At 42.3% G+C, this 12,267-nt stretch overlaps 1 protein-coding gene across 5 annotated transcripts in view; it reads left to right on the forward strand.

Annotated features, from left to right (window-relative positions):
* KDM1B (lysine demethylase 1B) overlaps positions 1-12,267 on the forward strand; it is a 59,879-nt gene that overhangs the window by 29,357 nt on the left and 18,255 nt on the right. For all 5 annotated transcript variants that reach the window (XM_077143459.1, XM_077143458.1, XM_077143462.1 and 2 more), the window contains 5 exons: positions 476-514; positions 4,059-4,266; positions 5,681-5,865; positions 10,419-10,595; positions 10,925-10,999. In XM_077143459.1, the coding sequence (XP_076999574.1) occupies positions 476-514; positions 4,059-4,266; positions 5,681-5,865; positions 10,419-10,595; positions 10,925-10,999 (684 nt within the window). The remainder of the gene's footprint in view (positions 1-475; positions 515-4,058; positions 4,267-5,680; positions 5,866-10,418; positions 10,596-10,924; positions 11,000-12,267) is intronic.

The raw sequence follows: 12,267 nt of genomic DNA on the forward strand, positions 1-12,267 counted from the left end.
CATTCTTGTAGGCTGTAGCTGAAGATGGTTCCTTGTCATTGCTGTGTGTACTATACCAATATTTGAATATAATACAATTTATTTCTCCCTTCTTCTGTTGATGGGCTTTTGGGTTTTCTATCTTTTTTGTTGTTGTTACAGTGTTCTTTGAACATTTTTTGCTGCCTACGTGCAGGAAAAATTATCAGGGCATATGATATGCACCTCTTCAACTTTACAAGATAATGTCAAATTATTTTTCCAAATGATTGTACAGATGTGTATTTTAAATTTTGATATTTTGTTAAATTGCCCACTGCTTATGGTTCCACCAGGAATATACTTTGAGAGTACAGTTTCTTCACATCAAACTTTTTTTTTTGGCAGTCTGATAGGTGAAAAGGGCATCTTATTGACACTTAAGACTATGTTTTATACATAAACCTAATTAACACTGTTCAGCCTAAAGATTTTTTTATCTATATATTTTTTCCAGATCGAGACCTCAGATTATTGTTCCCTCCCAGAGGATCTGGTGAGTGTTTCTGCAAATTCTAGATTGGAGTTATCTGTGCCTTAGATTATCAATACTATTAGTAAATGACCATCACAGTTTTAGGAGTTTCTCTCTCCTTATTTGGTTTAAATTTAACATGATAACTTTTAAATGTAAGATGATAACTGTATTCTTAAAATGCTAATGATAGTGTTTATTAATGAGTGATTTTGTTCTCCTCTTTAAAAAAAGTAAATGTTGCTTTATTAAATGAAAGTGAAAAGGAAGCGCCTACTACCTTTCCTTACTGCAGGGACTAGATTTATACTTGTTTTTCAGGAATGAGTTTTGACCTTATCTCCAGTTGAGTCCTTCCTAGGAAAGAACATGAAGTCCATAACTTGATTGTCACGGCCAAGATTAAGCTGCAGAACTATTCCTTTTGTAATCTGACCTTAGAGTAACTGCTTTGTCCTTTCCTTGCCCAGATATGGAAGGGGAAGCAACATTTCCAGCTGGCGTGACCTCCTTCCATTTAGTCTGTCTTCATGAAACTTTACTACCTGGGTTGGCAAACTCCATGTGCTATAAAACCTGATCTGATGACTGCTTCAGGAAGTGATTGTTTAAACTTGTTCATTCTGAATTTCAGTATTATTAATTTGCAGTTTTAGATGTCTGCAGTGCAGGGACTGCTCTTTTTTTTTTAAATATTTTTAATTAACATATCTTCACACACGTGCAGTCTATACATGGTGTACAATCAGTGGCTCACAATGTCAGCACCTAGTTGTGTATTCATCACCATGATCATTTTTTGGAACATGTACATCACTCCAGAAAAAGAAACAAAAAAGAAAAATCTCATACATCCCATATCCCTAACCCTTCCCTCTCATTGACTACTGTATTTCCATGTACCCAGTTTATTTCACACCTTATCCCCCTGTTATTTATTTTTATCCATATTTTTTTATTCATCTGCCTATACCCTGGATAAAAGCATCAGACACAAGGTTTTCACAATCATACAGTCACATTGTAAAAGTTTTATCTTTATACAATCATCTTCAAGAATCAAGGCTGTTGGAACACAGCTCAACAGTTTCAGGTACTTCCCTCCAGCCACTTCAGTACACCATAAACTAAAAAGGGAAGTCTGTATAATTCATAAGAATAACCTCCAGGACAACCTCCCGACTCTGTTTGAGATCTCTCAGCAGGGACTGTTCTTGATTATCAGGCAAAGGGAGAACTGATGCTTAGGAAGTCTACTTAAAATCCATTCTATAATATAAATATAAAATATATCACACTTGCATGTATGTATATATTATAAATATATGTATATATGTATTTTTATAGCGGCTTGTAACCTCAAACAATCCTGTAGTACAGCAGCGGCCCAACTAACTTCCAGATTTAGAGTGGACGGGATGAGATTATAGAAAGGAAAAACAACTTTAAATATAATTACAGTGCCCTAAGAATCTGCCCTAATATGGAAACCACTTTACATCCAGGAAAATCTGAACTTTAAGACAGAGATGTCATATGCATGGAACATGAGGACTTAAAAATTCTTTGGAAGAATCCCTGTGTGTTCGTCTGCCATTATTTATTTTTGTGTTCATTTTAGAAAGAGTAAGGAACACATTTATAGTCGTATTCATCTCCCTTATCCTCTTCTATTCCTATGGATTCTAGGGTTGCTTTTAAAGCAGTTTCTAAAATTTGAGTGAGTATTTGACTAGATTTGACTGTATCAAGTACAATATCTTCAATGGCCTACATGGTAAAGGTGGAGAGTGGAATAGTGGCATGTTGATAGAATTATAGCCAGCTGTCCAGAACAGAGGGGAGCATGCTGAGAGAACACAAGTTCCAGTTTATTAGTTATGGTTTGAGTTTCTCACACACCAATCCAGAGGCTGGGTTGGAGGCACTCTTGAGTGGACCTCTAAGGGGGAAGAAAGAATAGGTCAAGGGAGCAACATGGCAGCACCTTTTTTTTGGTCCTGACTCAGTTTACCTACACAGCTGTATGTGCCTGGAAGGAGAAAAGACAGGGGAGAGCCTGGGTTCATGTTTATATTTTTGATGCTATTGTTATTTTTTCAGTAATTTTAATGAAACAGATATTTGACATTTTCTTTCTTTAGAGTATTTGACCATCCCATGCCATTGGTCTCAGAGGCCAGCAGTTATTTAAAGGTTCCTGGTTTTTAAGGCACTGGCATTCTGCCCTCCGCACAGCCCATTTCTAGTGTCAGGCTCTGAATCCTTAGTTTGCTAATTCTTCCCTTGGGACTGAGCTGGGAAGGGGGTGGGCAGAGGCAGACCTGGTATGTTGGGGAAGGGGCTGCAGTACCATCCCTCCTTTTTGTACAGCAGTGACTGGCCAAAGGTAGCTCAAGCATGAGATTACCCAGTCAGTGATAGTCTTGCCTTCTCAACCCAAAGTAAGCCTTGAGAGCAAAGATTGTAGACTCAGATGCCAAGTAAGGCAAGTAAGATGAATGGGTGAAGCAGCTGGAGGTCATTTATAGTGGGTGTCGGGACTTGTAGTGCTCTGAAAAATGCTTGCCCCAGATTTGGACTCTTTTGAAATCTGAAGTCCAATCAAAACACATAGCCAAGCTGGACTCACTCTGAAGGCCTCGAGGTCACCAAGCTCTGCTTCATCCTTGATGGCAAATGGCATTGGCTTGGAGCCTGGAGAACAAGCATCCAATGGTCCCTGAGCTAGAGGTTCTCCTGTATCCGTTTCTTAGGGTTCTTGGAGCATATAGCCAACATCAGCTTTAGCAGAAAATGTCTCTTTGCAGCAGAGTTGCTTTAGAAGCTGAACACATTTTATTTTTATTGCAATAGTTAATCATCATGAGGATACTTTGATCCATTGACTCCATATGTTAAATCAACTCCAGAATGTTGTGCGTGTTAAGACTGAAAATATCTTCTTTTGTTCATTTCTGCATGTGACATTTTATTTTGATGGTAAAATGTACATATCTCTCTGAAGACGTTTTAGTAAACTTTGGTAAAAAACAGTAATGCTGACTACTACTTAGGATTGTTTTTTATGTTCCTGTTTTTCAATTTCACCTATTTTATATCCTAAGTAAAAGGGCACGTGGATGATAAGTCATTACCAAATGGAAAGAAATTTCCCATGTCAGACTTAAACACAGGCTTTAATCCCCCGTGTTAATGAAGGGGGGCTGAAACAGGCACTCTTGTGCTATTAGTGGGAGTGTACATTTATGGGAGACAGTTTGTAAATGGATGCAGCTTGGAAAGGGTTTTTCTGGGTGGAGAGGAGCAGACTATTGCTTTGTGTCTGAGTAAATATGGCCTTGGAAACCTACTTTCCAGGTATTTTAAGCCTCTCCACCCCTACCCCAATCTGTGCTTGCAGCATCGGGTGTAGATCTGTTTAAGTCTGAGTGGGAAAAGGCAGAATAGAAGGGCTGGGTGGGGGGGGGGGGGGATGAAATGAGGAGAGTCACCTGTCCTCGGTGGAAGCTGCCTGCACCTGTCTCGTTGGCCATCCCTCTCCCTCCTCTCCGCCCCGTTGCAGAGGGTGTCGGAGGTGTCGGACCACTGGTGGTACTCCATGCTCATCCTCCCGCCGCTGCTGAAAGACAGCGTGGCCGCGCCGCTGCTCTCCGCCTACTACCCCGACTGCGTGGGCATGAGCCCGTCCTGCACCAGCACCAGGCGCACGGCCGCCAGCGACCCCGGCCCCGGGAAGCCGGAAGCCTCCAAGGCTGCCCCCAGCGCGCTAGGTGAGAGCCGCCGCTCGCGCCCCCTGCTTTCCTCTCCCCTCCTGCTTCCCTGGAAACGTCGGGGCGGGCCCGGGCGAAAGAGCGCCTTTGTAAATGCGTTTAAGGAGAGCACCTCGTTATTTCGCGGATTTGCTTACACTCTGGATCCGAACGTGTCGTCTCTGTCGTGCGGCTAATTTCTCCGTGAATCATTTGTCCATGAATCTCATCCACGGCGTTCATGGGTTTTTATTTGCAGGTTGGGTGGCTGCATGGTTTCATGAAAAGGTGACATCTGAATTACGGAGAGTTTTTATCAGTGACAGCCCTTCTTTTTCCTCTCTGAATTTTTCTGCCCTTCATTATGTCATTGATGATCCCAGCAAAATGGCTGTAAAATAAAACCAACCTCCCGCACTCAAGAATAACTCAAGGACAGCTCCAGGGAAGGGTCACAACTGCTGACTGTTTACTCCAAAGCAGTCTTTAAAATTCTACACCAGAATCCTTGGTGTAAAAGTAAGACTTCCGGACCTTCCACTGCCCACACGCTGACAGATGGCATTCGAGCTGGTGCCCATGGTCTTTACCTGGAGGTGCTGTGTTAAGGTTTTTCCTAGTAACCCAGCCCCTCTTAAAACGTAGACATGGTGGAAATCAAAGATGATTTGATTAAGCCTGGTGTTAATGACGGGGTCCGAAAAAGGCACTCGTGTGCTGTTAGTGGGAATGTACATTTACCGGGGACAGTTTGTCCGGTGCATCGCTGCCAAAACCTTAAAATCGACCCAGCAATGCCATTTCTAGGAATTCATCTTAAATAAATGGTAAAAGATAAGTTCAAAGATTTCTATGCAAAGAAATATATTGTGACATTTATAAAAGTGAAAAGATTGGATGATAGTTAAATACCTAGCTGAAGGGGGTGGTTAAATAATAACCAAATGTTATATGGCCATTGAAGCCATATATAATAACATGGGAAATGTTTATGATAGGGGAAAAATCTGAATTGGTTAGGAAACAGCATTTTTATAGCATTATTCCTTTGTAAAAATTATCTGTTACAATTAATATTATCTTTTAATGAAACAGAACTAAGAGTAGGCTATACCTTCCAAATGTAACTCTGCCATCAGGGATAATCACTGTTCAGTGATTTTTTTTTAAATTTACTTCAGTGACCCTATTAATTCTAGAAGCAGGAAAATGCCAGTAAAAGTTACTTTCAAAATATACTTCCCCACCATGGAAATTAAAAGTTTGTGGGAAAAAGACTCGTTTATTTCCTTTGTATTTGGTCTCCCTAGATAGAGGAAGCAGAACTGTTTATGCAGGGTAGGCTGTGGAGCTTGTCTAACCTTCCAGTTTTAGGTTCAGCTTTTTACGGTGGGTTTGAAAGGCGTGAGAGTCCCCTGTGTGCGTCTCCTGTTAGTTCCAGGCATGAACCGCTATTTCCAGCCATTCTACCAGCCCAACGAGTGTGGGAAAGCCCTGTGCGTGCGGCCGGATGTGATGGAGCTGGACGAGCTCTACGAGTTCCCCGAGTACTCCCGAGACCCCACCATGTACCTGGCTCTGAGAAACCTCATCCTGGCGCTGTGGTACACCAACTGCAAGGTGAGGAAGGCGCGGTGGGCGAGGGCACGCTGACTGGGGGCTTGTGCAGAAGGGGAGGAGGTGCCTTACCTGAGGGCAGGATGTTTAGGGCAGGGTCTCTCAACCTTGTCATTTGGGGCAGATAATTCTTTATTGCTGTTGGGGGCTGTCCTGGGCAGTGGAGGATGTTGAGCAGCCTCCCTGGTCACTCCCCACTAGCACCTCCCAGTTATGACAACGAAAATCATCTCCAGACATGGCCAGATGGAAGCAAAACCACCTTCATGGAGAGCCACCGCTCTCGGCCTTATGTAATTGGGGTGCTTGGCTCTCTGGGAAGTGAGTATAAGGTGCAAAATATGGTCCAGAAAATTGCAACAGCAATGCCAGAGGATGAAAGAACTTTAAATATTGGGTTCTAAGCTCTTTGAGGACAGAGGTGAGGTGTTAATTACCTCAGCATTTCCAGACAACCAAGAGCAGTGCTTTTGTGTGCTTGGAAGTGAATACATATTTGGGACATCGTGTAACACCCACTTTGAAAGAGGTGAAGGTAAATGGGGAAGGGACCAGTTTTTGTTTTTTGTTTTTTTAAACAAAGAAAACTTCTCTGTAAAGAGACAGAGATCAAAATACCGTGGCATCACCTGGTGTTTTTCTGATTTACTTATTTCTTCAGCATTTATTTGAGTGACTGCTGAATGCAGAACATTTTGCAAGGCAGCCAGAATAGGCTCGATTAAAGATATATAGTCCTCTTTCATCCCGTTATTTCACTGGATTAGACTCAAGGATGAGAGGAGGTGGTTGCATTGAATTATGGCTGTTAATGCAGTTAATGCAAATTACACCCAGGTGGGTAGGTAATGTAGCATTACCTTTTCCTGCCCGACAAGCTTGAGGTAGGTGCTCAGAAAACATATGCTGAGCTGAGCAAAATTGTGGTCAGTATTTCCTGTAAATAAGTTATAAAGCTTGTTTCACAAACAGCCTTGGGTTCCTTTTTCTTCACGGTTTTGTTTTATCTGACTTCGAAATTTGATTTAGACCAGGGGAAGAATCTTCAAAATCCTGAATTTGTCCATCTGGATCTATTTTAATTTTGAATAGGAAGGAGTATTTGTAATATATATTAAACACTGTGGTGGAAAAACACAAATATGTTTGCTCTGAAAGAATCAAAGACTTGGAAATGATTTTTTCAGGAGTCATGAATATGAAGTTTATGTACCTTGTGCAGCTGTCCAGGCCAGTGCTGTGCATGTTGTTTTCTTGAATGATTCAAGCATATGGTCCTCTTCCTAAGTTGAGTCAGGTTTGAGTTGTGCTGGCAGCTGGTGACAGGAGGGGAGAGGCCTGGGCTGGACACCCCCTGTGCCTGCTGTGATTTATCAGCGCTGGGCTGAGGCCATGGTTTGCTCTTGAGTCTGAAAGGAGCCAAGGCCTTGCCGAAGCTGGGAGCAGCGGAGAAGGGCTGTGTGTGTCTCTCTCTCTCGCTTTTTTTTTTTTCAACTGCGTCCTCAGTGGTACCCCGGGGCTTTAACCATCCATCGTGGGAATCTAGCTTTGGTGCCGCCAGTAAAAGTGGCTGCCTAGGTTTCCGTCGCGGCCTTTGCTGGGTAGTTCACTGAGGAGAGCTGTGCCCTGGCCTCCCCACCCAGCCAGGGGGACTGCCGCTGATAAAATACAAATTGCTGTCCCCTTCTTTCCTTCCTTCCTTCATTTTTACTATCCCCACCAGGGGAACCTCCCTTTGTTCTTATTATCTTAGTGATAAATGGATTTGAATTATCCTACGAGTTCTCTCTTTAAAATTGTGGTAAGATCCACGCAAGGGAACATCTGTCATTTTAACCATTTTAAGGTGTGCAGTTCAGAGGCATTAAGTCACAACGTTGCACAACGATCGCCACTGTCTGGCTCCAGCACTTTTTCTGTCGCCCCAGGAGAAAACCCCAGTCCTCCCTCCCCCAGCCCCTGACATGTGCCTGTTATGGATATTTCATATAGTTGGAATTATGCAAAGTGTGGCTTTTTTATCTGGCTTCTTTCACTCTGCATAGTGTTTTCGAGGTTCATACATGTTGTAACACATATCAGAACCCCATTCCTTTTCTTTTAAACTTTTTTTTTATTGTATAGTATAACATATATACAAAGCAAAGAAAGAAAAAAAAACAATGTTTTCAAAGTACTCTTCAACAAGTAGTTAGAGAACAAATCCCAGAGTTTGCCATGTGCTACATCCAATCCTCTTAGATTTTTCCTTCTAGCTGCTCCAGAACACTGGAGGCTAGAAGGAATATATATATTTTTATCATCATAGTCAACTTTTTTTCTTTTTTGTGAAAAATAACATATATGCAATTAAGCAATAAATTTCAAAGCACAGTGCAGCAAGCAGTTGTAGAACAGATCCCAGAGTCTGGCATGGGCCACAATTCCAGGCCTTCACCTCTAGCTGCTCCAAGATACTGGAGACCAAAAGAAACACCAACATAATGAATATAATGAAGCATCAATATAATGATTCAGCAGTCATACTCATCCACTAAACCTCACCCCTGTACAAGTCCACCATCACCTTTGATCCCTCTCCCGCCCTCCAGGGGCATTGGGCTGTGCCCTTCCGACCTTCCCACGTTGGAAGGGGCTGCCGACAATATGGGGTGTGGGGATGGGACCCGTTGATGCCGTAGAGAGGCTGGTCCCTCCGTATCCCTGGACCTATCCGGTCCAGAGCCTTACTTGGAGGCCACAGGCTCCTGTTCTTTTGTTTTATTTGTATGCTGTATTGTGGGGTCACATTTCATTCTTTTTCCATGTGACTATCCCGTTATTACGGCACCATTTGCTGAAAATTATTTTTGGGTGGGGGGGCAGTGAGTGTATAGCCAGGAACCGAACCTGCGCCTTCACTTGTCAGGCGAGAATTCTACCAATGAGCTAGAGCTACCCTTGCACCCCCTCATTCGTTTTTCTTTTTTTTTTTTTTTAACATGGGCAGGCACTGGGAATCAGAGCTGGGTCTCTGGCCTGGCACGGCAGGTGAGAACTCTGGCACTGTACCACTGTGGCCCGCCCACCCCCTCATTCCTTTTTAAGACTGAATAGTATTCCATTATATGGATATGCCACACTTTGCTTATCCATTCATCTGTTGTGGACACTTGTGTTGCTTCCACATGAGGGCTATTTAAAAAGTACTCCTAGGAGCATTCGTGTCTTCAGTTTTTTTGTTTTTGAATACTGTCATAGTTTCCTGGCTGTGATCACAATCATCACGGAATGGGTTGGCTTGAGAGAAGTACAGACCTGAGCCATCAGCAAGGCGCTGCTTTCTGCCCAGACTTTGGCATTCTGGGGCTGCCTGCCGGCTGGCCCGGGAATTCCCCACTTTCCTGTCCCCTGGCAGTGTACACGGCAGGGTCTCCTCCCTTCTCTTCTGAGTCTCTTCACTTCTGGCTTCTCCCCATCCTTTCCCTGTGTTTAAATTTCATTCTGCTGAAAAGGATCCCAGGAAACCAGATGAAAGTCCAGCCAGCTTCAGTTACCCACATGTTAACCAAAAATAACATCTTAAAACATCCTGTTTTCATGGGTCACAACCACAGGAATGAATTAAGATTAAGAACATGTTTTGTTTTGTTTTGTTTTCTGGTGTTCATGATTCACATTTCTTCTCAATTCTTTCAGGTATATACCTAGAAGTAGAATTGCTGGGTCATACTGCAGCCAAGAAGTTAGGACACTAGGATTTAAGTGACGATTGTGATTACTGAATCATTATATAGATATTCCTTTTGCTCTTGGTATAATAAACAGAGGGAAATACCTGAAGTCTCTGAACTGTGTGATCCAGCTTCCTTCATCTCTGATAATGATTGCGCAGCCTTTATCTTGTGCCCCTGTGATTGTAAAAACCTTGTGACTAACCTTCATTTGTACCCATTTATACAGTTTTTTGACTTCAGAGTCTTGTGATCACCAAAGACATCCCCTAGTGTTTATTAGCGAAGGGTCTTGGGTCAGCCCAGAACTAACCCACCCCAAGTCCGAAGTTATCTTCATTGTCGAGAATGGATCTAACCAAAGTGGGCTCACCTGGCATGCTCAGTAGCTTAGACTTTAATCCACACGTCACCTAGACCTCATTATAATACTAAAATCATACCCGTAATCATACTAAGGACATCTTCTGTGACTAAGCATGTATTTGATCTGTAACAGTCGGATCATCTCTGATCACATCATCTGGGACCTCTGTGCTCATTATCCTAAACCCTGCCCGTCTTATCTCCAGTAAAACTGCCTGAATTACTCCAGTTGGGGGAGACACATTGTGGGCTGAGAGGCCATCTGATTCCTGCTTCCCTCCTAGCAGTCAACGTTTTCTCTCTTTGAAACCGCCTTGTCTCAGGAATTGGTCTTGGTCGTTTGAGCTAATCGGGCAAAAGCATCCGCCCCCTTTGTCCGGTAACAATATGGTGATTCTGTGTTTAACATTTGGAAAGACTGAGAGTGGGTGTTTTTTCATCTTTGAAAAAACAGTTTGGTTTTATTTCCACCCACAGGAGGCTCTGACTCCCCAGAAATGCGTCCCTCACATCATCGTCCGGGGGCTCGTGCGCATCCGGTGCGTCCAGGAGGTGGAGAGGATACTGTATTTTATGACGAGGAAAGGGCTCATCAACACGGGCGTGCTGAGCGTCGGCGGCGACCAGCGCCTTCTCCCCAAGGACTACCACAACGTAGGTGCCCGGCGGGGGTGTGGCACCTGCAGGACGCTCAGCTTTGTGCCAGCATCGGCATGAACGGATGCAGGCAGGGCTTCACGTAGAACCTGTGTTTTTCTCGAGAGGAGAAATCAAGCACACTTTCTCTTAACTAGGAAAAGAGGAGGGGGATATTTAAGACAAATAATGCTGTATCCTTTAGGAGAATAACTTTCTAAGGACATCAGAGAACTGTAGAACTTCCATTGCTGGGCAGTTCGTATCTCCCAGGACATCTAAGGCAGCACGTTTGTGATCGTTGCTCTCATTGCACTTTTGTTCCTTGTTCTTTTTTTGCTTTTAAGAAATCAGTCATCATCGTTGGGGCTGGTCCTGCAGGATTGGCTGCTGCTAGGCAACTGCACAACTTCGGCATTAAGGTAGGATTTGGGACACAGGCAGAAACAAAGGGTGAACTGTTCCTTTGGTCCCATATTTTCTAAAATTTAGAAACCTTATTTCTTATTTTAGTGAAGAATGCTAACTATTATCTTTGCAATCGATCCCAGAAAAGATAGAAAACTTGGAATCGCTTTAACAGAACAAAGGCAGAGAATAGGAATTCCCACAGTTCTAGGCTCCGATGAGCAAGCCAGAAGAGACTCTGATTTGGCATTAAGGCAAAAATTCTTGACAGATTTTTATTGACACAATGGAGGGGAACCTGGTTTTATATATATATTTATAAAACAAACAGCCTTCTGCAGTAATTTGAGATATCAAATAGCAGCATGGAATTTCATCATTTGTTGTATTAGTTTCTGAAATGCCCAGGTAAATTTTCTTCAACAAATCAGAGACGCCCTTTGAATCTTACTCTGGAAAATAAAAATCTTTGCTTTTGGAAGCAAGGTTGATTTAATTATTAATTAATTGAGTAAGACAGAATTACTTGTCTTTGAAAATACTATACATGTTTAAGGAGGCCACTCCCTCAAGGTTGAATTTACTTTTCACTTAATGTGTTGTCTTATTTAGGTTGTTCAGAATTCGCCAAAATAGAGACTGTGACCAAAAAAAAAAGCATGTGTGATTCACTATCTTAATTTCTATTAAATTCATTCAAATTAACCATCCCCTATACTTCTGTGACTTCCTAGGACTGACAGTTCTCCTTTTTTAAAACTTATTTTTCAAGGACTTTGGTCTTTAGTTAACCCAAAGTGCAAATTAATTTGTGAGAGTTGAATTAGTCCTTTCACTGTTCTTTCTCTGGCTAGGAAATGATGACTTCTTTTTTCACAATATCTTCTTTGCTAGAAGCTTTGCAGAGATGAGAAAAGTTCTTGGTATCTGTTCCTGAGATGGGTTTTTTTCTTTAGTTGAATAGAATCCCTAAATCTTGCATTACCTTATATTGTTGGCAAAGCAGAAGTGTCCATTTTGGATTTGTATCACGTGAGCTTATGTTTTCAAATATTTTCTTTGTAGTATTGCACTCTAAAGTGTTTTAATTGTCTGTTTATTTCAGTTTAGGCCAGAGTTTCAGTTTTTTTTTTGTTTTGTTTTTTACTTGTTTATACTTGACAAGCCCACAGATTATATTACAGGGAAGATATCATCATCCAAAGTCCAGGGACGCTGTTTGTGATGTTCAGCCTTCCTCTTATACTAAAGAGAAACCAGAAATAGATGTTTCTGTGTTAAA

This window comes from Tamandua tetradactyla, chromosome 25 (genome assembly GCF_023851605.1).
Source record: "Tamandua tetradactyla isolate mTamTet1 chromosome 25, mTamTet1.pri, whole genome shotgun sequence".
In the NCBI taxonomy this organism is placed as follows: Eukaryota; Metazoa; Chordata; class Mammalia; order Pilosa; family Myrmecophagidae; genus Tamandua; species Tamandua tetradactyla.